Source organism: Balaenoptera borealis (assembly GCF_965194805.1).
Source record: "Balaenoptera borealis genome assembly, chromosome: 8".
Lineage (NCBI taxonomy): Eukaryota > Metazoa > Chordata > Mammalia > Artiodactyla > Balaenopteridae > Balaenoptera > Balaenoptera borealis.
The window spans coordinates 116,843,215-116,868,731 of NC_138865.1; the positions used below are offsets into that span (position 1 = coordinate 116,843,215).

Genomic DNA, 25,517 nt, shown 5'->3' on the forward strand with positions numbered 1-25,517 from the left:
CTTCCCTGGAGGTCCAGTGGTTAAGACTCTGCGCTTCCACTGCAGGGGGCACGGGTTCGATTCCTGGTCAGGGAAATAAGATCCCACGTGCGGTGTGGTACAGCCCCCTCCCCCAAAAATTAATTTAAAAAAATAGCATCCATCTATACGTAACTCATGACAATATCTCTATAAGTGGCACATGTTAATTGGCCCCCGAAGACCTACCCTTGGCCACTCATCATACTCGCGGTGTGGACTTGGAAATGAGAAAAGGCAGGTCTTCAACCTCATCCTCATCATCCGATCCTGTGCCTGCCACGATCGGATCCCACTTGCTTAGGCTTCCAGCAGGGAGGGGACACTTTGTGCCTTTATGAAGCACCTGCTGGATACCGAGGCCTGAGTTAAGTGTTCAGGGCAGGAGGTCCCTGGCACCCTGAGCTCAGAGCCCCCTGGGGCGTCTCTTTCTCTGCCACAGAGGGGGTGTCCGAGCAGGACGGGGGCAGCACACTGCAGCGGATGGCAGTCACCAGAGAGGACAGCGGGACCTACATCTGCTGGGCCAAGAACAGAGTGGGCCGAGTGCAGGCGGTCAGCTTCGTCCACGTGAAGGGTAGGGAGTGACCACGTGGTCTTTCTCCAGACCTCTGCTGACCCAACCTAGTGGTTTTTCTAAGAAACTGGCTTCCTGATCTCTGAACTAGTACCTCTCCACCCTGGCTGGGCATTAGGATCTCCTGGGGGACTTTATAAAATACCGAGGCCCAGGTTCTACCCCTGACTCAGTAAAGGTGAGGCCTCGACATCAGTATTTTTTACCCTCCCCAGATGACCGGCTGTAGGCAGAACTGAGATCTGACTCATCAGCCTGAAGCATTACCCTCAGCTGGATGGTGTCAATGTGGGAGGGGGATGGGGGCCAAGGTACCCTGGCAAACGATGCGTGAATCTCGCCAGCCTCCCGGTTGCTCCCCACAGCCCTGCACAGTAACCCTCATGGCACTGTGACTTGTATGTCCAACTTTAGGATGGGAGGGTGGGGCTCGATGGAGGGGAATGAGCTGCCCAAGGCACCAGGTTTCAACTGTACTGTTGGTAGATTCAACCTCAGGAAACCGGCAAGGATGAAAACCAGCACAGGGCATCCAAGAGCGGTTTAAGAGTTGCATGAAATGAGAATCAGGGACGTCTTAGTGTTGCTATGTCCAACAGAGGTGTCCTAATGATTGTGTAGTCCTTGTTTTCCAAAGTACCCTGCCGCTGGGCTAATCCATCTCTGAGCTCGAGTGTATGACACTCATACACTTTCTCCCCTCCTGTGCCTGTCTCAGGCATCACTAATCAATCATAGCACTATTCCCACTCAACTTCAAATCCTTCTCAGCACAGTGTTCCTGGCAGCCACTGCCAGTCTAGTTCACTTGACCTGCGACACGGAAGCTGTATGCCATCCCAGATGTATTGACTCTACACAGCCGCGCTGAGCCAGCAGGAGCCTCCATAGGTTCCTGGGGTCTGTCTGGCAGGCTTTTGGGGATGGATTTATGGGAATTTTAGCCTGAAGGAAACCTCCTTTCTCTCTCCTTGTCCACTGTCACCTTGTGCAGAGGCTCCTGTCCTACAAGGGGAGGCTTTTTCCTACCTGGTGGAACCCGTTGGGGGCAGCGTCCGGCTGGACTGTGTGGTCCGTGGAGACCCAGCACCCAACATCCACTGGATCAAAGATGGCCTTCTGCTGCAGGACAGCCGGCTCCGGCACTGGCTGCAGAATGGCTCGTTGACCATCCGTAGGACCGAGGCAAGGCGGGGCCTGGGCTGGGGCCACCTGGGACAACCCTCCACTTTGTCTGATTATCCAAGACGGTTCTTTAGGTTGGCACCACCCTCTACAGCCTACAAAGCACTTTCCTGTCTGTACCCAGAGATTCTCGCCTGACTAGCTAGGGTGACCTCCAGCCAGTGGCTTAACTTCTCTGTGCCTCAATTACCTCATCCATTCAATGGGGCTAATAATTGTTCTACCTCATAGATTTATAGCGAGGAATCAGTGAGATGACCCACACCAGGTAGTTAAGAGTGACTGGTCCCTCAGTAATGCCGATATATGTTACTAATAACAACCCCATGGAGCAGAGTAAGCGGATAAGAATGCCTCATTTTACAGATGAAGACACTGAGGGTCAGAGAGGCCCACAGCCAGTACGCACCCGAGGCAGGACCCCAGCCCAGGCCTCCTGATTCCTACTCCACGCCATTTCCAAAGCCTTGAGCTCGGGGGCAGCCCCTGCTTACCTTCCCTTCTGTGTCCCAAGTCCCAGTGGTCCTGCAGAATTCCACAGTTCGATGATGTCAAGGACTCATCTTAGGGGTCCTTGATCTTGCCCATCTGGGAGCCTGTCTCAGACTGGTAAAGGCAGCAGCAGCAGCAGCAGCAGTAAGGGTTGCCGTGACCTGAGTATTTGCTGTGGACCAGGCACCGTGCCTCGCATTTAGGGAGCATGATTTCATTTGATGCTTACAACAATCTTATCGGTTATTATCCCCGTTTTAGAGATGGGGAAACTGAGGCTCCAGAGACATGGTGAACAGTGGAGCCCGGATTCGGTCCCATGTTGGACTGATGCCCAAATCTATACTCTTAATTGCATGCCGTGCTGCCCGCTGACAGTCCCTTGGGAGTGGCCTCCGGGATATTATCTTCTGGGCGTGGACAGTGGCCTCAGGCTGCCCCAGCTCCATCTCATGGTGGTGCTGCCACTCGGAAGTGAATCTGAGCCAGCATTCTTCCTGAGTTGCATCACTGCCATGGTCGTGGATATCCGGGGAAGAAACTTCCCTATCACCAAGGCCAGGAAGTGGTGCAAACCCTCCCCCTCTGGAAGACTCGCAGTGCGCACAATAAAAGCCCCCGGGAGCCTGCAGTGCTGAAACCTCTTCTTGTCTAACTCAGTGTTTCCCAAACTTGCTCAAACACAAAACCCGTTTTTTAAGGAATTCCTAATAATGTGCCGTGGAGTCATAATACTTTAACGTGCACAATTTGGAAGAGGTGGATCTAAATCATGCTTCTGCAGCATATAGCTCCCCTTAGAGCAATGAGTTGTCACCACCCCAAGTTCCAGGGGTGAAAGGGGCTGGATTCTCTTTGGATTCTCTTGACAAGCAGCCATGGAAGCCCCCCTGGTGGAATCTGCGGGCCCCTGGCTGGTTGATGCTCTAAGCTCCTCCTGGTTAGATGGGTCTTGCTCCAGGTGCCCCTGTCTGTGCCCAGCTGTCCCCAGATGCTCCCCGCCCCCTCGTCCTCCTCTCCTGAATGCCACGCCCCCGCTCCCGTGCCCACCCACAGAAGGACGACGCGGGACAATACCAGTGCCTGGCGGAGAATGAGCTGGGCGCGGTGGAGAAAGTGGTGGTCCTCGTGCTGCAGAGTGAGTCTCAGCCCCACCTTCCCTGGGCCCTGGGTGGGGACCGGGTGAGGTGGGCACCCAGTGAGGTGGGCACCCAGGGGGCAGCTGTGCTGAGGCTGTGGCTGCCGCCGCCCGGGCTGTCTGATGGGAACGGAGGGCCATTCTGAATATTTATTCAGAACACACAGTTGAAGTCCCATGAACTGTCTCCCCAGTATGGAATGGGAATTAGGGGCTGGTGAGTACTGGGGACCCAACAGCCAGGCCTGGGGGACCTGTTTATTCAGAACTCAAAAACTGTCATTGAGATCATAGTGACAGCTCCTGTGTTTGCCAAGCAGGTTATAGCTAACAAAGCACTATGTGAGCCTCAAAGTAACCCTGTGAAATAGTCTAAATAGGGATTTTTAAAAAAAATTTTATTGGAGTATCATTGATTTACAATGTTGTTAGTTTCTGCTGTACAGCAAAGTGAATCAGTTATACATATATATATACATATCCACTCTTTTTTAGATTCTTTTCCCATATAGGTCATTCCAGAGTATTGAGTTCCCTGTGCTACACAGTAGGTCCTTATTAGTTATCTATTTTATATATAGTAGTGTGTATATGTCAGTCCCAGTCTCCCAATTTATCCCTCCCCCGCCAGAATGAAATAATGCCATTTGCAGCAACGTGGATGAACCTAGAGACTGTCATACTGAGTTAAGTAAGTTAGACAGAGAAAGACAAATATCATATGATATCGCTTATATGTGGAATCTAAAAAAAATGATACAAATGAACTTATTTACAAAACAGGAATAAATAAGGATTTTTAATGAAACTTTTCATTGAAGATTAACACACAAGGAGGAGGGCACGTGTCACAAGAGTACAGCTCAATGAATTTTCATAACATGAACCCACCCACGTAACCTGCACCCAGATCCAAAAATAGAACAGTAACGGTTCCCAGACCCGCCCCCCCCATCATGCCCCCTTCCAGTCTCTACCCCCTCTCGAGGGAATCACCGTCCAGAATTTTGCCTTTTCAAAAAATAGCTTTATTGAGACATAATGTACATACCATAAAATTCACGCATTTGTATTATTCACCCTTAAAAAAGAAGGAAACTCTGTCACATGCTACAACATGGATGAACCTTGAGGACGTTATGTTAAGTGAAATTAGCCAGTCACAAAAAGACAAATACTGTATAATTCTAATTGTATGAGGTCCCTAGAGTAGTCGAATTCTCAGAGACGGGCAGCAGAATGCTGGTTGCCAGGGGCTGGGGGAAGGGGAATGGGAATTAGTGTTTAATGGATATAGTTTCAGTTTGGCAAGATGAAAAAGTTCTGGAGATGGATGGGGGTGATGGTTGCACAACAATGTGAATACATTTAACACTGCTGAACTGTACACTTAAAAACGAGTAAGATGGTAAATTTTATGTTATATGTTTTTTTACCACAATTTTTAAGTGAAAAAATCCACCCATTATAAGTATACAGTTTGGTGATTCTTAGTAAATGTATAGCATTGTACAACCCATTTTTAGAATATTTCCAAGTTCCCTCTGCCCATTCGTAGTCAATCTCCATTCCCACCTCCAGCCCCAGGCAACTGCTGATCTGCCTTCTGTCCCTATAGATGTACCTTTTCTGGTAATTTCACATACATGGAATCATATGCAGTTTTTCGTTCCGACTTCTCTCACTTATCGATGTTTTGGGGGTTCATCCATGTTATAGCATATGTCAGTACGTCATTCCCTTTTATTGCTTGATAGTATTCCATTGTCTGGATTGACCACATTATGTTTATCCATTCCCCAGTTACTAGACATTTAGATTGTTTCTAGTTTTTGGCTCTTATGAATAATGCTGCTGTGAACATCTGTGTATACGTCTTTGTGTGGATATATGTTCTTTCTCTTGAGATTCCTGGGAGTCTAATTGCTGGGTGACCTGATCACTGTATTGGTCACTTTTTAAGAAATCACCAAACTAGCTGTACTGTTTTACTTTCCTTCCAGTAGTGTATGAGGTTTTGGTTTCTCCACATCCTTGTCAACACTTGGTAATGTCAGTCTTTTAAATTTTAGCCATCCTTGTGGTTACAAAGTAGTATCTCACTGTGGTTTTAATTTGCATTTCCCTAATAACTAATGATATTGAGCATCTTTTCATGTGTTTATTACTCTTTCGTATGACTTCTTTGGCTAAGTGTCTATTTAGGTCTTTTGCTCATTTTTAAATTGGATTGTCTTATTAATGAGTTCTAAGAGTCGTTTACATAGTCTGGATACAAGTCCTTTATCAGATAGATGATTTGCAAATATTTTCTCCCAGTCTGTGGCCTGTATTTGCATTTCCTGTATTTTGCCTTTGAAGAGCAAAAGTGTTAAAATTTGGTGAAGTCCAATAATATTTTATGGATTGTGTTATATTTTAAAAATCTTTGTTTAACCTAAGGTCACATTGTCTTCTGTAATTTTTACAGTTTTTGTTCTTATATTTAGGCCAAATCCATTTAAGTTAATGTTTGTGTGAGATAAGGATCTAAATTCCTTTTTTTTTTTTTTTTTGGCATATGGATATCCAGTTGTTTTATACCATTTATTTAGATCTTTTCCATTTCTCTCAGTGATATTTTGAAGTTTTCGGGGTACAAGTCTTGTACTTTTGTTAAATTGATTACTAAGTTTTGCATGATTTTTGACGCTATTGTAAGTGGAATTCTTAGTTTGATTTTTTGGATTTTTCATTGCTAATATATAGAAATACAATTGATTTTTGTTATCTCGATCTTAAATCCTGCAACCTTGCTAAATTAGTATTTGGTTCTAGTAATTTTTTGGCAGATTCCTTAGGATTTTCTACATGTCCTCTATGAGTAGAGTGGTTTTACCTCTTCCTTTCCCCTCTGGATACCTTTAATTTCTCTATGTTGCCTATGGCATTGATTAGACCCTCTGACACAAGGTTGAATAGGAGTGGCCAGAGCAGGTAGCCTAGCCTTGTTGCCAGCTTTAGGAAGAGAGCATTCAGTCTTACACTATTGAGTATGATGGGTTTTTATAGATGCCCTATGGGTTTTTATAGATGCTATGGGTTTTTATAGATGCCCTTTATCAGGTTGAGGAAATTCCCTTTTATACCTAGTTTGTTGAGAGTTTTTGTCGTGGATGGGGGTGAGGGAGGGAGGTTTCTGGTTCCAGACAAGATGGCATTAGAGGCATTTATGCTTATTCCTCTTGCTAAGGACAGCTTAAAAACTCTAGACTTTATATAGAAAACAAACACTGTAAGACTCTGAAAGGTAGAGAAAAGAAGGATGGGCCAAGGATCTTGGGACCTATGGGATGATATGGCAGCAAAATCCCTAGTTTTTCTTTTTGCCTCATATATCCTGGGCAGGATGCTTGAGAAGCCGGCAACCTGGAAATACCGATGGGCTCAGACAAAAAAAAAAAAAATGAGGGCCCCCCGCAAAAGTCTGCTGTCTCTTGCTAATGGACCAGAAAAAGGACAGCATATCAAGCTAGAAAACTTAGGTAATAACACCCTATTCCAGCCAAACACTATGAAAAACTGCAGCCTCACCCCAAACCCCATCAACAAAGACCAAGCGGGAAGCCTACACTTCTGCCTTTTCCTTGCTGTCCCGAGGCACCCCTCTCCCCACACCGCGGGGTGGGCAGGGGGTAATGGTTTCAGATGAGGCCAAGTGGGGGCAATAACCCTCCCAGCCAGGTCTGATATCCGTGGAGGCCTAGTGTGAACTCTGAACTCCGTGCCTGCCCAGTGATGGTAAAGCACCCCTTCTTGTTCTGGGGTGTCAGTGGAGGCCAGCTGGGGAAGCGGGGTTTCTACCTTCACCTGGAAATAATGAGGCCACACCTCCTTCCTGTGGCAGCGTCAGAGGCAGCCTGTTAAAATGAAAGAACTAGAGCTAGAGTCTTTCAACTCAGAATGTTCAGTATACACTTGAAACTCATTCATCATACCAAGAACAAGGAAAATCTCAACTCAACAAGGACTTTAAAGTGGCCATGAGCAACTGTGAACATGCTTAAACGTGAAAAAGTAGAAGATCTCAGCAAGGAAATTGATATAAAGAAGAACCAAATTAGCACTAAATTTATAATAAACAAAATTAAAAACTCAGTGGTTGGGTGTAATAGTACAAAGAGGACAGAGGAAAGAATTAGCAAATTTGAAGATATAACAGTAGAATTTAACTAGTCTGAGCAACAGAGAGAAAATAGACTGGGGAAAAAAATGAACAGGGCCTCAGCGATCTGTGGGACTACCCCCAAAAGATCTCACATTCGTTCATTAGAGCCTCAGAAGAAAAGGAGAAAGACAGGTGAGAAGTAGTCAAAGAAACAAGAGCTGAAATTCCCCAAAATTTCACCAGATACATAAACCTACAAATTCAAGGAGCTGAGGAAAACTCAAAACAGGATAAACTCAAAGATGTCTGCACTGAGACACATCGCTATCAAACCTCTGAAAATTAAAGGCAAACTTCTGAAAATTAAAATAAAACTCCCATCTTCCATCAATGAAGCGGAGCATGGTTGTGGAGTAATTCAAAGTTCAGGCAATTTTGAGGGTGATCAGGAAAGACCTCTTTTTAATTTTTTTTTTTATATTTTAAAATTTAATTTGAGATCTGAATGATGAGAAGGAGGCATCCATCCACGTGACAGTGTAGGAGAAATTGCTTTAAGCAGAAAGAATAGTAAGTGCAAAGGCCCTGAGGCAGGAATAGGTCATTCTTGCTTCAATCCTAGTGGTTGAGAGGGCAGGTTCTGGACTCAGTCCACTCGGAATTGTTATTGGTTTGCCCATCTGCTCTGTGACCTTAGGCAAATCATTTAATTTCTCTGTAGTTAAGTTTTCTTATCTTTAAAATAAGGATAATAATAGAACAGGTCTCATAAGTAGTGTGAAGTTTAAATGGAATAATGCATGTAAAGTGCTTAGAACAGTGCCTGGCACACAGTAAGTAATCAACAAATGCCACCTAGTATTACTATTGTTTTCAAACTTTTGATATTTATTGATTTGTTTTTCAAACCACTTTATTGAGATCTAATTGACATTAAAAAAAAAAGTTCAGGCAGCTTTCAAGTCAGCCCTGGCTCTGACTCTCCCCTGGCCCTTTTGGGTCCCCCTGCCTAGGTGCATATTTCCCACATCAGCCAGGGGTGTGTGGAGAGCAGATCCAGTGTCTCTGGGGCTCCCTTATTCCCAGGTTCTCCTTATTGTATTGCTGGCTGGTCCCTGGTTTCCTCAACCAGGGCCACGACTGCAGGCCAGCAGAGGTGCCAGGTCCCCACTTGCTTTCTAGAGTTCTGCTCCTGTCCCTGATGACACCCCCATTTCTCAGAGTCTGCCTCCATCCTCTGCTGCAAATCAAGTCAGCCCCTGGTTTCTCCGCCAGCCCTGCCCTCATAAAACTAGTGTGATGATGGGGTGGGTTGGGGCTGGGAGATGGGAGCAGCCCCAGGCAGGAAGGCCACACCCTTACCCTGTTTGTGCCCAGAGTTCTAGAAGCTTTTCAGAAGTAAACAATTCTCAATTTGTTGTTTGCTCTTAGTCGATTTCTAGAGCCCTGGAATATTTGGTTTTGACAATTTTGTCAAGTTTTGTACTTGTTTATTGGGGGGCCAACTTGCTGACCTCTTTGCTCGGCCATAGCCAAAGTCCCACTCTTGCTTGTTTTTGACCTTTGTTGACACGGAATCATGTCGCGTGTACTCTGTGTCAGGCTTCTTGCGCCTTCCCAGTGTGTGAGATTGCACACGGGATCAGTTTATTCCTTCTCGTGGCTGTGTGGTTTCCACTCTGTGGCTACACCACAGTTGATTCATGCATTCAGCGTAGGTTAGTCTCCAGCTGGGGGCAAATGTCAACAGTGCCGCTGCGAAGTCCTTAGGCACGCCTTTCCGTGAACATAGGGAGATTCCAAGAGCGGAATTCCAAGAGCGGAATTGCTGAGTCATACAGGACACACCGGTTCAGCTTTAGGACATACTGGCTGTGGGAGGCTATAAATGGCTCCCAAAGATATGACCATGTTCTAGTCTCCAGGACCTGTGAATTCTTTTTTTAATTTAATTTTTATTTTATATTGGAGTATAGTTGATTTACAATGTTGTGTTAGTTTCAGGTATACAGCAAAGTGATTCAGTTATACATATATCTATTCTTTTTCAGATTCTTTTCCCATATAATGTTATCTTACTTGGAAAAAGGATCCTTTTTTTTTTTTAATAAATTTATTTTTTTTATTTTTGGCTGCATTGGGTCTTTGTTGCGTTGTGCGGGCTTCTCATTGCGGTGGCTTCTCTTGTTAGGGAGCACAGGCTCTAGGCACGTGGACTCAGTAGTTGTGGCTCACGGGCCCAGTTGCTCCGTGGCATGTGGGATCTTCCCAGACCAGGGCTCGAACCCGTGTCCCCTGCATTGGCAGGCAAATTCTTAATCAGTGAGCCACCAGGGAAGTCCCAGAAAAAGGATCTTTGCAGATGTGATTAAGTTAAAGATCTTGAGAAGGAGATTGTCTTGAATTGTCTTGGTGGGCTCTAAATGCTACCACAAGTGTTCTTTTGTTTGTTTGTTTGTTTTATTTTTTGGCTGTGCCTCGAAGCATGTGGGATCTTAGTTCCCTGACCAGTGATTGAACCCACTCTCCCTGCATTGGAAGCGTGGAGTCTTAACCATTGGACCTCCAGGGAAGTCCCGCAAGTGTTCTTATAAGAGAGAAGCAGAGGGAGATTAGAGAGAGACACAGAGACACAGAGAGAGGGAGAGAGAGGAGGGAAGACCATGTTAAGTTGAGGCAGAGAATGCAGTGATTCAACCACGGAATTCAAGCCACAGAATGCTAGAAGCCACCAAAAGCCATAAGAGGCAAGGAACATCTCCTCCCGTGGAGCCTCTGGAAGGAACACAGCACCTTGACTTTAGCCTTGAGAAACGATTAATCTTGGACTTCTGGCCTCCAGAACTGTGAGAGAAAAAATTTTTGCTGTTTTAAACCACCAAGTTTGTGGCCATTTGTTACAGCAGCCATGGGAAACTGATACACTGGCAAATGGTTTCCACAGTGGTTGTACACTTCTGCCCGCAGTGTGAGAGTTCTGCTGGCCCTGCATCCTCACCAGCGCTGGGCATTTTCCATCCTTTTCATTTTAGCCATTCTGGAGGGTCCATAGTAGTAAGTGGGCAGGAAGTATCATCTTTCAGATGAGAAACCTGAGGATCAGGGAGTGACTTGAGAATCACTCACCAGCAAGTGACAGAGCCCAGGTCTGCCATGTCATCTGGCATCAAGTAGAGGCAATTCTGGCAAATGTCACCCCATCACTGGAAACAAGCTAAATGTCCTATAATAGGGACCTGGTTAAGCAAATCATAACAGATCCAAACAATGGAATACCAAGTAGACACTAAAAACAAATATTTAATGCCATGAAAGGTAGTTATGATCTATTATAGAATTAAGGAAGAAGAAAGAGAGAGAGAGAAAGAAAGAAAGAAAGGGAGGGAGGGAGGAAGGAAGGAAGAAAGAAAGGGTAATATGTTCACATTCTCATAAGGAAACAGTGTCTAGAAGGAAATACTCAGGAATGGTAAGTGGGTGGGAGGATCATTTGCCTCTGTATTTTCTAATCTGTCTGAATGAATATGTACCACTTGAATAGAGGCACACCTCGTTTTATTGTGCTTCACTTTATTGCATTTTGCAAATATTGCATTTTTTATAGACTGAAGGTTTGTGGCAACCCTGCATCGGGCAAGTTTGCTGGCACCATTTTCCCAACAACATTGGCTCACTTTGTATCTCTGTGTCACATTTTGGTAATTCTCGAAATATTTCAAACCCTCCCAGCAAAAAGATTGTGACTCACTAAAGGCTCAGATGATGGTTAGCATTTTCTAGCAATCAGTTATTATTATTTTTTAAATGATTGATAGTTTCTTTTAAATTTATTTATTTATTTATTTATGGCTGTGTTGGGTCTTCGCTTCTGTGCGAGTGCTTTCTCTAGTTGCGGCAAGCGGGGGCCACTCTTCATCGCGGTGCACGGGCCTCTCACTATCGCGGCCTCTCGTTGCGGAGCACAGGCTCCAGACGCGCAGGCTCAGTAATTGTGGCTCACGGGCCCAGTTGCTCCGCGGCATGTGGGATCTTCCCAGACCAGGGCTCGAACCTGTGTCCCCTGCATTGGCAGACAGATTCTCAACCACTGCGCCACCAGGGAAGCCCAGCAATCAGTTATTTTTAAATTAAGACATATAGGTTGTATTTTTAGACATAATGCTATTGCACACGTAATAGACTACAGTATAGTGTAAACATACTTTTTATATGCTCTAGGAAACCAAAAAATTCATGTGATTCACTTTATCGTGATATTTGCTCTATTGCGTTGGTCTGGAACTGAACGCACAGTATCTCCAAGGTGTGCCTGTATGCAAAAATAATAAGATGTTTCTAAAAGCTGCCCCGGGCCTCCCACAGGTGCCCCGGTGTTCCAGGTGAAGCCCCAAGATGTGACAGTGAGATCTGGGGATGCCGTGGCCCTGCGGTGCCAGGCCTCTGGAGAGCCGGTGCCCACGGTGGAGTGGCTGCGAGCGGGCCAGCCCTTGCGGGCCAGCCGGCGGCTCAGGACCCTAAAGGACGGGAGCCTGTGGCTGGAGCGAGTGGAGGCTGGGGATGCGGGCACATATCAGTGCGTTGCTCACAACCTCCTGGGCTCTGCCGCAGCCCAGGCGTTCCTGACCGTGAGAGGTACGGAGCCTCCCTGCCCAGACCTTTGTGGACAGGGGTGGGATTCCCTGCCCAACGGGACCTAAAACAACAGAAGTGTATGATCTTGCAGTTCTGGAGGGTGAAAATCTAAGATCAAGGTGTCAGCAGGGTTGGTTGCTTCTGAGATATGTGATAGAGAATCTATTCCGGGCCCCTCCCTTAGCTTCTGGTAGTTTGCTGGAGTTCTTTGATTGTAGAAGTGTCACCCCTCTCTCTGCCTTCATGATCACGTGGCATCCTCCCTGCGCTCGTGTCTGTCTCTGAATTTCCCCTTTATATAAGGACACCAGTCATATTAGATTAGGGCCCACCCTCATGACCTCATGCTAACATGGTTACCTCTGTACAGACCCTACATTCAAATCAGGTCACGTGCTCAGGTCCCGAGGGTTAGGACGTCAGCACATCCTTTTAGGAGGACACAATTCAACCCATAACAGCATCCTTACTTTTTTAATGGAAACAACTAATTTGTACCTTGTATATGTTAACTGTAGAAAGGCCAGATAATTTTTTAAAAATGTGTGAAGAAAAAAGTCATGATCAGTTATCTCCCATAATTCACTTAGAAATAGCTCAGGTAATGATTTGGGGGTATATATTTCTACACTTTCTCTCTGAATGTAAAGAGATACACTTTTTTCTTTTTACAAATGAGGTCAAATGTACAAGCTGTGTTTACAACCTGCCATATTTTCTTACTCTATCATGGACAGTAGCCCACGACAATAAGCCTAGCCCACACCTTCTGTAATGATTTCATACCATTCCGTAGGAACATGTTTTAAACTTAATTGCTGTTGGCTTCATTAAATAAACAACAGGTTTGTGGGTTTTTTTTTTTCCAGTTTCCCCTCCAGAAACCATCCTGTGGTGCACATCTTTGTGCGCTGGACCGAATATTTCTATAGGATAAATTCCTTCAAGGGACGTTGCTATATAAAAGATATTCGAAGGCGTCGAGGCCCCCTAACTCTCTCCCTCCTTTCCCATAAGTCTGGGGAGGGGCACCCTGGCCTTGTGGGGGAACAAGAGGCTGCTGAGTCACCTCATGTCTGAGAAGGTTGCCAGCGGCTTGTCATTCCTGGTCTCCAATTTCCTGTCCCCTTCTAAAACTGCCAGGGTCATGCTGCTGCCTTCTTATCTGCTGTTCCCAGCTCCTCCTTACCCCCTTATTACAAGGCCAGGGGAAGGTTCATGGCCTTTTCCTGTCCCCCCATAAATCCCAGAGCTGCGGATATGGACGAGAGACATCCCAGATGGGCATCAAATCTCATCAAACCCCAGCTAAGGGCTGCAGGAAATGGCATTGCTTCCTGGAATCCAAAATTAACCAGCCCCCTGATCTATCCACTTAGGATCTTGGCAGTTGAGTGTTGTATGTTATTTTTTTGACAGATCATTGGCAATTTGTTGTCAATTTCCCCCGAGGGCTGATGAGTGGAGAGTCAGGCTAGCTTCTGTCTCTTGCCATCTGTCCAAACGAGACAGCTGGCCCATTAGCCAGAGGAAGCATCCCCCTGTGCCTGTACAATCCATTTGATTAGTGCTGAAGAGCATCTGCTAGCAGACTGCCTGACGGCTGCTAGAAATTCAGCCCACCCCAGCTGGGCCAGCGGCAGGGCAGCCGGAGCCAGGGCCACTGACGGAATGGGAGGTGTTCAGGTGGCAGCATTCATTTCCTGGCCCGGTGCCCTGCCTCTCCTCCCTGGCTCCTCCAGTGTGCCAGGCCCCCTGCCCCCATCACTTGGCATTTTAGAACCCAACAGGTCTTTGGTGCATCTGTGGTCCTACCTCCTCATTTTATAGATAAGCCAACTCAAGTGTGGCTTGGGGGCCAGACTTGCCCAGGTTTTCAAGAAGGTGATGGCAGAGCCAGAATTAGAAGCTTGCACCATCCCTGTGTGGGGCTCCTCTTAAATGTCTCCCTTCTCTCTCGAAGCCAGGATCTCCTGAGTGTTGAGTTCATCACCCATTAGCTGTGTGTCCTTGGGCAAGTTACTGCCCCTCTCTGAGCCTCAGTTTACGCCTTCATGAAATGGAAAACAGTACCCGCATATCCCTGAGGGCACAGAGGTGGATAGTGTCCCTCTTGTTCTCTTCCTTCCTCACAGGGGAGCCCCGGGGGAGCCGGGGCAGCATGATTGGGGTGATCAATGGGCAGAAATTTGGCATAGCTGTCCTCAACACCAGCGTGCAACAGGAGGCACGTTCTGGGGTCACCACCCTCTGCAGCAGTATCAGCCACATCCCTGCGAGTGTGGGTAAGTGGGGGCCAGAGCATCTCCTGCATCTGGGAACCCTCTGACCTGAGCTGAGTCTGAGCCAACGTGGATCGAGGTGTAGGCCACTTCCTCTCCACCCCACAGCCCGCAACCAAACAAAAAAACTGCATTTAAGATCAGCCCGAGAGCGTGAAATTACCAGTATTATGTGAATGCAGGGTCAGATTGTGACTTTTGAAACCACTGATTGCTATGTGAGGTTTTTTTCCCACTGTTAAGGCAAGAGCTGCTACCGAAGTGAAGGGATCACTAGTAAGGAGTAAGGGATATGGGCTGCAGGGGACAGAAAAGGGGAAGGAAACGTGGAGAATAAAATTAGCTAGAAGGCCCAGAGAACCAAGAAATGTCCACTTTCAAACAGATTCATAAAATAGTGTGTCCTAAGCAAATGGAATGTTCTGGAGAGACATTACAGATGCTGCTGTAATGGACTCTGCCGTCTCACCCTGCCCAGGGGGTCCTGCATCCCCTCATGGGGGTCCAGGGCAGGGAGAGGGCAGTGTTGACAGGGCCTTTGCTAAAAGCAGCCCCTCCAGAGCTGCCCTTGACCACAGACTGTGTGAGCAGTGGGGGGTCAGGGGACTCTGGCTTGGGGGGGGTCACTCCGGGCTGGCTGTCGGCAGAGAGGGAGTGAAGTGAGACGCTGCCCAGGTGTGGCTGCTTCTTCCAGCTTCAGGAGCAGGAGCCATGGAGAAGCATCTGGCTCCAGGCCAGGCGTGCCTGGCTCTGTTTAGTGGAAGCAGAGGCACAGAGAGGCCGAGAAGTTTCTGCTCCCAGGGACAGGGGCCCAGCTGGCTCCTGTGAACATCAGCCCTCTTGTACCTCTTCTGAGCCAGCAGTTTGGCTGAGAAGCTGGACCATCCCTGGCCCCAAGCAAACAGCGTTCCCCCTTCCCCAGTCCCAGACCCCACCTGCCCTGAGAGGAGGGCCGGGCATCGTGGGAAGGTCTGAGAATCCATGTCCAGGGCACCTTTGGGCTCTTTTTTCCAAGTCAGTGGTTTAGAACGATCCTCCCTCTCCCAGGCTCTTCTGGAAGGTGTCTGCAAGTTAGGAGACAGTTGATTTTCTTCTTGGTCCGGCATGCATGTAGTGACGGTCGATGCAGTCCCATGCTGTGTGGTGACCCAGTAGCCCTCAATATTTATTGAATTCAGTTGAATATTAAAGGCACTTCTTTGTATAAATATATTTTGCTCATTTTCACAGCTACTCCACGAAGTAGTTTTCACCACTTCCCACCTTCTGATCTGATTACCGGCCCAGGCAATCACGGGCTAGGCCTGGGTAGGGAGGGAAGGGGCTGAGCTCTCCTGCGGGCAGTAGGGAGCTGCAGAGGGACCTTGAGCAGGAGAGCGGCTGCCCTCGGGGTCTGGCTCTAGCCTAGCCTCTGTGTCCACCCCGTCCAGGGCCTCTGATGCGCGTGCTTGTGGTCACCATCGCCCCCATCTACTGGGCTCTGGCCAGAGAGAGTGGCGATGCCCTGAACGGCCACTCCCTGACGGGCGGCCGCTTCCAGCAGGAGTCGCATGTGGAGTTTGCCACAGGTGAGCGGGGGTCTCCCCAAGGTGGGCCAGGTGGGGCTGAGGTCTGAGCCCAGGGCCTCTCCCCCGAGGTGACTCCAGGCTGGGTGGGGATGGATTGCAGGGGAACTGCTCACGATGACCCAGCTGGCCCGGGGCCTGGATCCCGATGGCCTCCTGCTCCTCGACGTGGTGGTCAATGGCATCGTCCCCGAGAGCCTGGCGGACGCAGATCTGCAAGTGCAGGTGGGGGGAGAGCCCTGGGGTGTGCAGATGGGGAGCACGAGAGAGAGTGGCGTGTCCTGCCCCAACCCTCCCCGGGCAGCCGGGCCCACTTTCCTTCCTGACTCCCCAGCGGGGTCTGGGGCGTGGCCTGGCTGGGCCGCGGGGAGGACGAACCCCGCAGCAGGAGGAGGCTGTGGCCCAGCTTCGCAGACAGCTCGAGGGTGCCCAGCTGGTTGGAAGAAGAGCCGAAAGGCCCACCAGGCCCACACCCCAGCATCCGCACTGGGGGCTGAGGGCCCCTCGGCCCTTGCAAGTTGATATCGTGATGTCCTCCTCCCCACCCGCCTCTTCCAGGACTTCCAGGAGCAGTACGTGCAGACGGGGCCCGGCCGGCTCTTTGTGGGCTCCACGCAGAACTTCCGGCAGGAGAGCCTCCGCTCGTTCCTGCGCTGCAACCACAGCATCCGGTACGACGTGGCCCGGGGCCCCCAGCCCCAGCTGGTGCAGCACCTGCGGGCCTCCGCTATCAGCTCGGCCTTCGACCCCGAGGCCAAGGCCCTGCGCTTCCAGCTCTCCACGGCCCTGCAAGCTGGTGAGGCCCCCGTCCCGTCTCCACCCCCCACTGCCCCAGCCAGACCCTGCCAGGGCCCCCAGATGGGCCTGGGCTCTCTATCCCCGGGCACCTTGGGCACTGGGGCCCTCGTGTCCTCAGGGTCTGTCCCCTTTGCCTAGCAGAAGAGAATGAAGTCGGCTGCCCAGAGGGCTTTGAGCTGGACGCCCAGGGAGAGTTTTGCTTGGGTGAGCACGCCTCCCCACCCCGGCAGGGACGAGGGAGGCCTCCGCCTGGGAGGGACTGAGGGCTGGAGGGCCTGTGAGCGCAGACCACCGGACCTCTGCCCACCCTGCAGACAGGGACGAGTGCTCGGGCAGTCCCAGCCCCTGCGCCCACTCCTGCCGCAATGTGCCCGGCCGCTTCTCCTGCTCCTGCCCAGCTGGCTTCACCCTGGCCAGGGACGAAAGGACCTGCAGAGGTGAGTGGGCCCCAGGTGGAGAGGCTCGTCTTGGACCTGGCCCAGGTGTACTCAGGGAGATTCCGGGGCTGGGACCCTGGCCAGGGGGCACATCCCTCAGGGGATGTGAGCCCTGTTCCCACTGAGAACTTCTTATTTTGAGGGCCACAGAGGGGAGAGGCTCAAGTACTGAGGGGCGATGGGGCTCTCTAAAGACATGCATGTGGCCACCGCGTGCTCACGGCACGCACACCCGCTGAGCCTGGACATGGCCTCAGAAGCTTTCCCAGCCCTCGGCGGGCATCTCCAGTCCACCGGGCTTGGAAGTGAGCTGATACCATCTGGCCCTCTTGCCCTGCTTGCCCCCGTAACGAGGTTGCTGGACGATAAATCTGACCCTGAGCCGCTGTCTGGACTCTGATCCCGCACCTGTGTCCCTCCATCCCACCAGTGGGGCCTGGCGTGGCCAAGTCTCTTTGGGGCACCCAAAGGGCATTGTCTGCAGCCTCACTTCAGATGCTACAGGCCAGGCCCGCCGGGTCCCTCAGAGGAGGCTCTGTGTTTCTGGGGGTGCCGAGATGATGGACAGAGCTAGCAGGAGGGGTGGGGACCTTCCTGCCAGGGGCTTCTGGGCCTAAGGACAAAGCCTGTGTGGGTAGGCTGGGCCTGGGGACAAGTGTTTATGCAGCCCCTGCCCCCATCCCCCCCACAGATGTGGACGAGTGTGCGTGGGAGGCCGATCCTTGCCGAGAGGGGCAGCGCTGCGTGAACCTGCTGGGGTCCTACCGCTGCCTCCCTAACTGCGGGCCTGGCTTCCGGGTGGCCACTGATGGAGCCGGTTGTGAAGGTGACGGGGGCATGGTGCCGGGCTGTCCCGACTCCTGGGAACCCAGTGGTTGCCAGGGTTCAGCAGAGGGCACGCTGTGTGTCACTGGGACGCTGGGCCTTCAGGGAAACCGGAACTCTCTTGGCAGAAGGAGTCGAGTGAGGCCGGGGAGAAAGCCTGAGCTGGGCTCAGGAGGTCTGAGTCCTGACCCAGCCTGGCTGCTGGTGACTTGAGTCCCTTTGGCAAGTGTCTTTTCCTTTCTGGGTCTCAGGTTTCTCATCTGTCTGATGAAGGGGGACCAGGTCAGGGATGCCAAACATATGCTACATCTACTGCCACTTCCCCTCTCTCCCCTCGTGGATCATGGTCCAGCCCACAGGCAGCCTCTGAATCCTTCTCAACACACCTTCTCCAGCTACAGTGGCTACTATGAATCAGTTGCGGTGGGCCTTTGAGACAAAACCTAGGTGCCACCCCGGGATGGGTGACCTCTTGGTTCCTTCCTGTTCTAGAATTCTAGGCTTTCATGACTGTGGGTCCTCCTGGTTTCCCCAAGAGAGGCCGTCAGTGGAGGGGGAGAGCGTGGTGAACTTGGACTCAGAAGAGGCAGTCATCCCATTTCATCCCATTTCTAGGGCTCCTGCCTGCCTTCCTCCCGCCCTCCCTTCCTTCCTTCTCACCAGTTTTTGAGCTCGGCCCATATACCAGGGTCCTAAGCCCTTCATGTGCATCATCCAGTTTTCTCCCCATGATCCCATGAAGGAGTCCTATCGTGACCCCTTTTTACAGATGAGGAAATTGAGGCTCAGAGAGGGAGAGTTACTGGCTCAAGGATCAAGAGGCATGGCAGAGCTGAGTCCAAACCCAGGACTCTGCCTCCAAAGCCCACCTTTTAAGCCCCTTCCTTCTTTTGAACCCAGAACCTTCTTACCCTCCAAAGCTGGTATAATTAGGAAGGGTGGTTGCAAACGCTGGCATTCCTCCTGGTGGCACTGAAGTTGGAGATGGGGACGGGGATGAGGCCCAGATGCAGAGACGCATGGTATGTCCTAGGGGGAGGGACTGTGGGCTCAGCGCCCCCCCGCCCTTGCCCCTGCCTTTCCAGATGTGGACGAGTGTCTGGAGCAGACGGACGAGTGTCACTACAACCAGATCTGTGAGAACACCCCAGGCGGGCACCGCTGTGGCTGCCCCAGGGGGTACCGGGTCCAGGGCCCCGGCCTGCCCTGCCTAGGTATGGGGAGAGCCACCCTGTCCCTGGGACCCGGGTCAGCGCTCACAGCTCACGGGCGGGGATCAGTTATGACAGGGGTGACACTGAGTCCTGTGAATAGCACAGCAGCCGACACCGATTGCGTGCCCACCATGTGCCTGATCCGTGCTTTGCCTGCTGTTTCCCACCGAAACCTCACCCCCTGCCCGGCAAGGTCGCCTTCCCTGGGAGCCCAGGAGGAGGAGGCGGGTGGAGAGAAGTGGGTGGGTCTCAGAGAGGCTTTGCAGGTGGAATGGACTTCACCAGGAGGCTGAAGGGAGGGGTGCTGAGGGACATTGGGGTCCGGAGCTCGGAGCTGGGGGAGGGTGGGGCCTCTCTGAGCAGTAGAGGCTGGAGCGGGAGAGGAGGCTGGGGGTGGTCCAGGAGCGGGAGGGCTTGGAGGCAGGCCTGTGTGCAGCGGGTGAGGCAGCTGGATTCTGGGAAGGGCCGGAGAGCAACAGAGGCGGCTGGAGCCCGGTGGGGCGGCTGCAGCGTGCCCTGAACCACCTTGGCACCTGCCTGGGCCTGCTCCTCTCCAGATATCGACGAGTGCCAGCAGCTGCCCCGGAGCTGTGCCTACCAGTGCCACAACCTCCAGGGCAGCTACCGCTGCCTGTGCCCGCCAGGCCAGACCCTCCTCCGAGACGGCAAGACTTGCACCCCGCTGGAGCGCAGTGGACCAAACGTGACCACCGTCAGCCACCGGGACCGCTTGGTGGCCTGGCTGCGTCCCCGCGCCCCCATCCCCAGTGGGTCCTACCGCGCCTGGGTCTCCCTCCGACCGGGCCCCAGAGCCCTGAGCGTGGGCCGGGCCTGGTGCCCGCCTGGCTTCATCCGGCAGAACGGTGTCTGCACGGGTAAGACCGAGCCCCAGGCGTGCCCACCGGGGACACACCCCGCTATGTTGTCTTAGGCTCCTGGGCTGGGCGTGTGGGCACCACGCCCGTGTTCAGAAACCCAGGGTTCACAGGGAGATCAGCTCTGTGCTTTGTGACCACCTAGAGGGGTGGGATAGGGAGGGTGGGAGGGAGGGAGATGCAAGAAGGAAGAGATATGGGAACATATGTATATGTATAACTGATTCACTTTATTATAAAGCAGAAACTAACACACCATTGTAAAGCAATTATACTCCAATAAAGATGTTAAAAAAAAAAAAAAAGAAACCCCGGGTTCACAGGCAAGCGGGGTAGGCGGCGCAGGCAGACAGAAGCCTCCTCGCTACAAGGTTTCTTGGAGTCCTGGCTGTGCTCACTGGCAAGGGGCTTCCAAAGTGGGTGGAGTCCTTTCCAAACCATTTGACTTCAGGACGCTTTACCCAGAGGGAGGGCAGATGTTCCCAGGAACCCACTTTGAGAACATTCCTCTTGGTGTGCAGAGGTGAAGCAGTCAGGGAGGGAAGAAGTATGTTCCAGGTTGACGTGAGAACGTGAACAGGGACTGGGGGTGCTACAGGGGCAGGGGGTGTCGAGGAGAGCCCCTGGGCCCCGCGGAGACTGGCGCCGGGCTGCAGAGAGGCGAAGGGGGAGGGTAGCCTGGAGGGCGGGTGTGCTTCAGCGTTGCCGCCTGGGCAGCGGGGTCTGTCCTGGGAGCCCTGTCTCCACCCCCCATGCCTTGCTGCGCATCAAGCCCAGGGACTCTCCTGACCTCTGACCTCGCAATCCAGGGTTGGGTGGGGCAGGGCAGGGAGAAGGCCCGGGTGCCTAAGGCAGGGACTTCCCTGGCTTGTCCTGAGCCCTGCGGTTAGTCGTGTGGCCACCTGGGCACCTGTGACTCAGTGTTTCTCCGCCCCCATCCCCCCACCCCACCCCCATGCCCCGGGCCAGACCTGGACGAGTGCCGGGTGAGGAACCTGTGCCAGCACGCCTGCCGAAACACGGAGGGCAGCTACCAGTGCCTCTGCCCCGCTGGCTACCGCCTCCTCCCCAGCGGGAAGAACTGCCAGGGTGAGCAGGAAGGGGCTTCTCTCACCCAGTCTGCTCTCTCCAGCCCCTTCCCAACCATCTCATGTGAGGGAGGGGCAGGGAGGGGGTAAGTGCCACCCCCAGGTGGCCAGAGCCAGGCCGGGACCCATACTCCAAGCAGGAGCTAAGAAACTGCATGCGCAGGCTCTGAAACCAGCCCTGGGGGTCGACTGCTGCTCTGCTGTGTGTCACTGGGCAACTGACTTCACCGCTCTGTGCCTCAGTCTCCTGGTGAGATGGGGCTAACAGAGCCCTCCCCTAAATGTTGGGCAGAGACGTGTGGAGGGCGGGCACAGAGCCGGTGCTCGCAGCAAGGCAGCTGCTGCTGGGAGTAGCAGGGAACTCCTCCAACGCCCAGGCCAGTGCATTTTCCCTAACTAAGGTGCTCTGGGGTCCGGCCAGTCATGCTGCTTCTTCCCTGTAAAGCAGGAATCATGTCTGCCTTGCCAGTCTCCATCCCTCCCTCTCTGTCACAGGGGTCAGTGAATGTCCTCTGAGAGGGTGGGGCTCCTACAGGGAGCAGAGAAGGATCATGGGCAGTGGCTCCTCTGGGTCCGAGGGCAGCCCTCATCTTCCCCAGCCTCTCCACCCCAGCTCTAGGCTCAGGAGGTCCCCAGAGTGCCCTCCTGGGGAATGGGGAGGTGCTAGGAGACTGCCACCTGGGCTGTCATGGGTCAGGCTGGCTGGGGACTGGGGAAGGGGCCGTGCACCTCGCTGCCCTCTGAAGGCATCTCTCTCCCACTTAACCCTCCCCCCACGCCTTCCCTGGCTCTTCCTTGGGCCCCTCCCCCCTTTGCTCCATCTTTTCACCCCCCATCTCTTCACCTACCTCCCTGCCCAGACATCAACGAGTGTGAGGAGGACAGCATCGAGTGTGGGCCCAGCCAGATGTGCTTCAACACCCGCGGGAGCTACCAGTGTGTGAACACGCCGTGTCCTGCCACCTTCCGGCAGGGCTCCAGCCCTGGGTAAGGGCTGAGTTGGCTGGCGGCTGCATGGGGAGGATTCCCTGCCAGGATCTGGGCAGCCAACACTCTGGCTCCTGTATAGCCAGAAGGAGGAAGGAGGGCCTCCAGGAAGGCCCTGTCTCAGGCAGAGACCCTCTTAGGGTCAGTGGGTCAACCCTGCCAGGACTCCTGGGTGGGGCCCCTGAGCTCACGGGGCAGTGTGCCCTCAAGCACTTTCCTGCAGCCACTTGGGGTGTGAGCTCACCTGGACAGTATCATTTCCTGCACAGTGATGCTTGGGCCATGCATGGAGCACGGGGGGCTGGGAGACGCCGGAGTTGGGAGAGAACCGGAGGGAGGGGTGCTGGGAGATGGACACACAGGGACACATGGGAACACATGAATACATTCAGGAAACTCTGGACACAGGAACACACGTGCAGGCGCATAAACCCCACCCAGAATCCCACACAAAACCCCAGGGCTCAGACACGTGCAGCTACACAAACACAAAATACATTTCTCTCACTGTGGCTACAGACACTCCTAAACACGCACAGACATGGGGACCTTGGCTGGCACCAGCTGCAGCTGTTAGGGAAAGGATCCTGGGGTGGCGACTTGCCCCGGACTCTACTAACCAGGAAGCCTAGGCTGAGGTGGTGGGTGAGAGGGAGTGGGAGCCCTTGGCAAGGCTGAGCACGAGTCTTTGAGCACAACCCCACCCCCCCAAATCCAGAGCCCGTGACTCAGCTCTGGGGCTCCGGGGGACCTGGAGGGCTGTAAATTTTATCACCTATGGGGGACCTGCTCGGATGGGAAAGGGCACGTCTCTGGCTTCCTGGGGCCTCAGTTTGCCGCTCTCTAAAATGGGCTAACAGTGGCGCTTGTAGAGAGGCACGGGGCGCGTGGGGTCGGGGGTCGGCGCATGGCTGAACTGCGGGGGTCGGGGGTGAGATCTGGTTTATGCGACCGGGCACGCTCAGATGGCAACCCAGAGTCCGTCGGTCTGTCCCGCCCGCAGGACGTGCTTCCGGCGCTGTTCGCAGGACTGCAGCGCGGGCGGCCCCTCCACGCTGCAGTACAAGCTGCTGCCGCTGCCCCTGGGTGTGCGCGCCCTCCAAGACGTGGCCCGCCTGGCCGCCCTCTCCGAGGCCGGCGTCCCCGCCAACCGCACGGAGCTCAGCGTGCTCGATCCCGACCCGCGCAGCCCCTTCGCCCTGCGCCCGCTGCGCGCCGGCCGCGGCGCGGTCTACACCCGCCGCGCGCTCACCCGCGCGGGCCTCTACCGGCTCACCGTGCACGCCGTGGCGCCGCGCCACCAAAGCGTCTTCGTTCTGCTCATCGCCGTGTCCCCCTACCCCTACTGAGGGCCGCGGTCATGGGCAGTGGCTTTGGGGCCAGCGACCTCCGGGGATGGGGGATAGAGAGGCCCCGGCCGCACCGCCCAGGTGGCCCTTGCCCACGCCACCTGCTGTGGCAAGCGACGTCATCTTCTCCCGTCCCCGTGCGTCAGCGAGACCTGCAGCAAACACGACCCTGCGCGCAGCCTTGACCCCGGGACAGCGAGAACCTGAGCTCTCCCTAGTCCCCCACCCCCCCGTGGGGGTGGAGCCCGGCAGGCAGGTGACAAAGGCTGCCCTTAGGTGGCAAAGGGCAAAGGGTTGGGGTGAAGCCTGACCAGCTTCTCCAGGCTTGCCCCAAGCCCCAGGGGAACCTGGGCCGGGACACAGGGCACCAAGACACCCGAGGGGAGGGGCAGACCCTACCCTGTGGGGATGGCAGCAACTGTCACCCGCCCATACCTGGCACTGTCATCCTGAACCCGGTGTGTGTATATATACTATAAAAACGTTTGTTTTTACCAATTCGATTTCTTCATCCAGTTATTTTGCTTTGGTAAGGAGGGGCTTTGGCTGGGAGGGAGACCACCACCCTTCTGGTCCAGGAGCACCAGAGGAGGAGTCCAGGAGCCTCTGCGCTTTATTCATAGGGTGGCTCTGGCACCTTTCTGGGCTCAGTTTACTCATCCAAAAATGTGAAAATACGACAGTGTCCCCACCCCCAGGGCTGTGGGGACAATTAAATGAGAAGGAAATTGACCACACAGACAGCAGCTATCCATGGTAGCAAAAAGTAATGCTTAATTAAGAATAATTCCTAATTATATTTAATGAATTAATTAAAGTTAATCATTCCATCATCCACCAAAGATTCATTAGGTCCTACTCATGTGCCAGGCAGTGAACGTAAAAATCCCTGTGCTTGTGAGCTTACGTTCTTCGGGGCGAAGGGTTTATAAACAGCAAGGAAATGAAGAGTGAAATGTGTACTTGTCCGTTAGTGAGGGTGCTGGGGAGAAAACCTAAGTTGGGAAGTGCGGGTTAGGGGGCAGTTTTTAATAGGCCGTCAGCGTGGGCCTCTCTGAGAAGGCGACATCAGAGCAGAGACCTGAGGAAGGTGAGGGAGACAGCCGTGCAGACATCTGCGGGAAGGGTGTTCTGGCAGAGGGAACAGCAAATACCAGGGCCCTCTGGCAGGAGGATGCTAGGGTTTGAAGGTCTGGCAAGGAGGTTGTGGGGGGGTAGCTGGAGCTGGGGGTCAGTGGGGGGAAGGAAGAGGGAGGTGTGATTAGAAAGGTAAGCGGGTTGGGGCAGATCCCGGGAGCCTCTGGGCCTCTGTAGGGCTCTTGGCTTTGACAGGGTGAGCCGGGGAGGGACACGATTAGAATGTCTATGTATGTATGGACGTGTCTGCAGTGTGCTGGGACAGGACTCCTGAGAAGCCCAGCGTGGCTGCTCTTCTCACTCCCCCCGACCCTGTCCCTGCCCTCCCGCCTGGGCTGCCCACAGCCCCTGCCGGCTGTCCCTCAACACAGCCTCTGGCAGAAAGAGGCTGTCTCTCTTGCACGTGGTTCCGGAGAGGAGGGATCCTTTCTTCCGGCTGTCTTTGGTCAGTGTGACTCTGTCACCTACCCATTAGCATCCCCAGTCTCTCCTCTGGGCAACAAGGAAAGCTGAGTTATTTCCCACTAAGGTATGAATGACCATCAGACTTCCTAAACGGAGCCTTCCAGCAATGCTGGGGTGAACAGAGAAGGAATCTCTGTGTGCATTTTACAGATGGAGAAAAGGACGCCCAGAGGGAACATGGCCCAGTCACTTGCTTGATAGGTGACGGGTTAATGGTTAGACGGGGACTCCTGACTCCCACCAACAGCCCCAACTGAATCTTCCCCGGGGCACTCCCACTTTCAAAGCTGGTTTCTTTTGAATCAG

General features: G+C 52.7%; 1 protein-coding gene across 2 annotated transcripts in view; it reads left to right on the top strand.

Moving 5' to 3' along the window:
• Positions 1–24,795, top strand: part of HMCN2 (hemicentin 2) — a 154,877-nt gene extending 130,082 nt beyond the window's left edge. For both annotated transcript variants that reach the window (XM_082400654.1, XM_082400653.1), the window contains exons 83-98: positions 461–595; positions 1,590–1,780; positions 3,329–3,410; positions 11,920–12,189; positions 14,325–14,474; positions 15,902–16,039; positions 16,140–16,261; positions 16,595–16,832; positions 16,976–17,038; positions 17,149–17,271; positions 17,963–18,097; positions 19,182–19,310; positions 19,868–20,185; positions 21,155–21,274; positions 22,134–22,260; positions 23,264–24,795. In XM_082400654.1, the coding sequence (XP_082256780.1) occupies positions 461–595; positions 1,590–1,780; positions 3,329–3,410; positions 11,920–12,189; positions 14,325–14,474; positions 15,902–16,039; positions 16,140–16,261; positions 16,595–16,832; positions 16,976–17,038; positions 17,149–17,271; positions 17,963–18,097; positions 19,182–19,310; positions 19,868–20,185; positions 21,155–21,274; positions 22,134–22,260; positions 23,264–23,609 (2,687 nt within the window). In that variant the 3' untranslated portion in view covers positions 23,610–24,795. The remainder of the gene's footprint in view (positions 1–460; positions 596–1,589; positions 1,781–3,328; positions 3,411–11,919; positions 12,190–14,324; positions 14,475–15,901; positions 16,040–16,139; positions 16,262–16,594; positions 16,833–16,975; positions 17,039–17,148; positions 17,272–17,962; positions 18,098–19,181; positions 19,311–19,867; positions 20,186–21,154; positions 21,275–22,133; positions 22,261–23,263) is intronic.
• Positions 24,796–25,517: the final 722 nt, after the last annotated feature.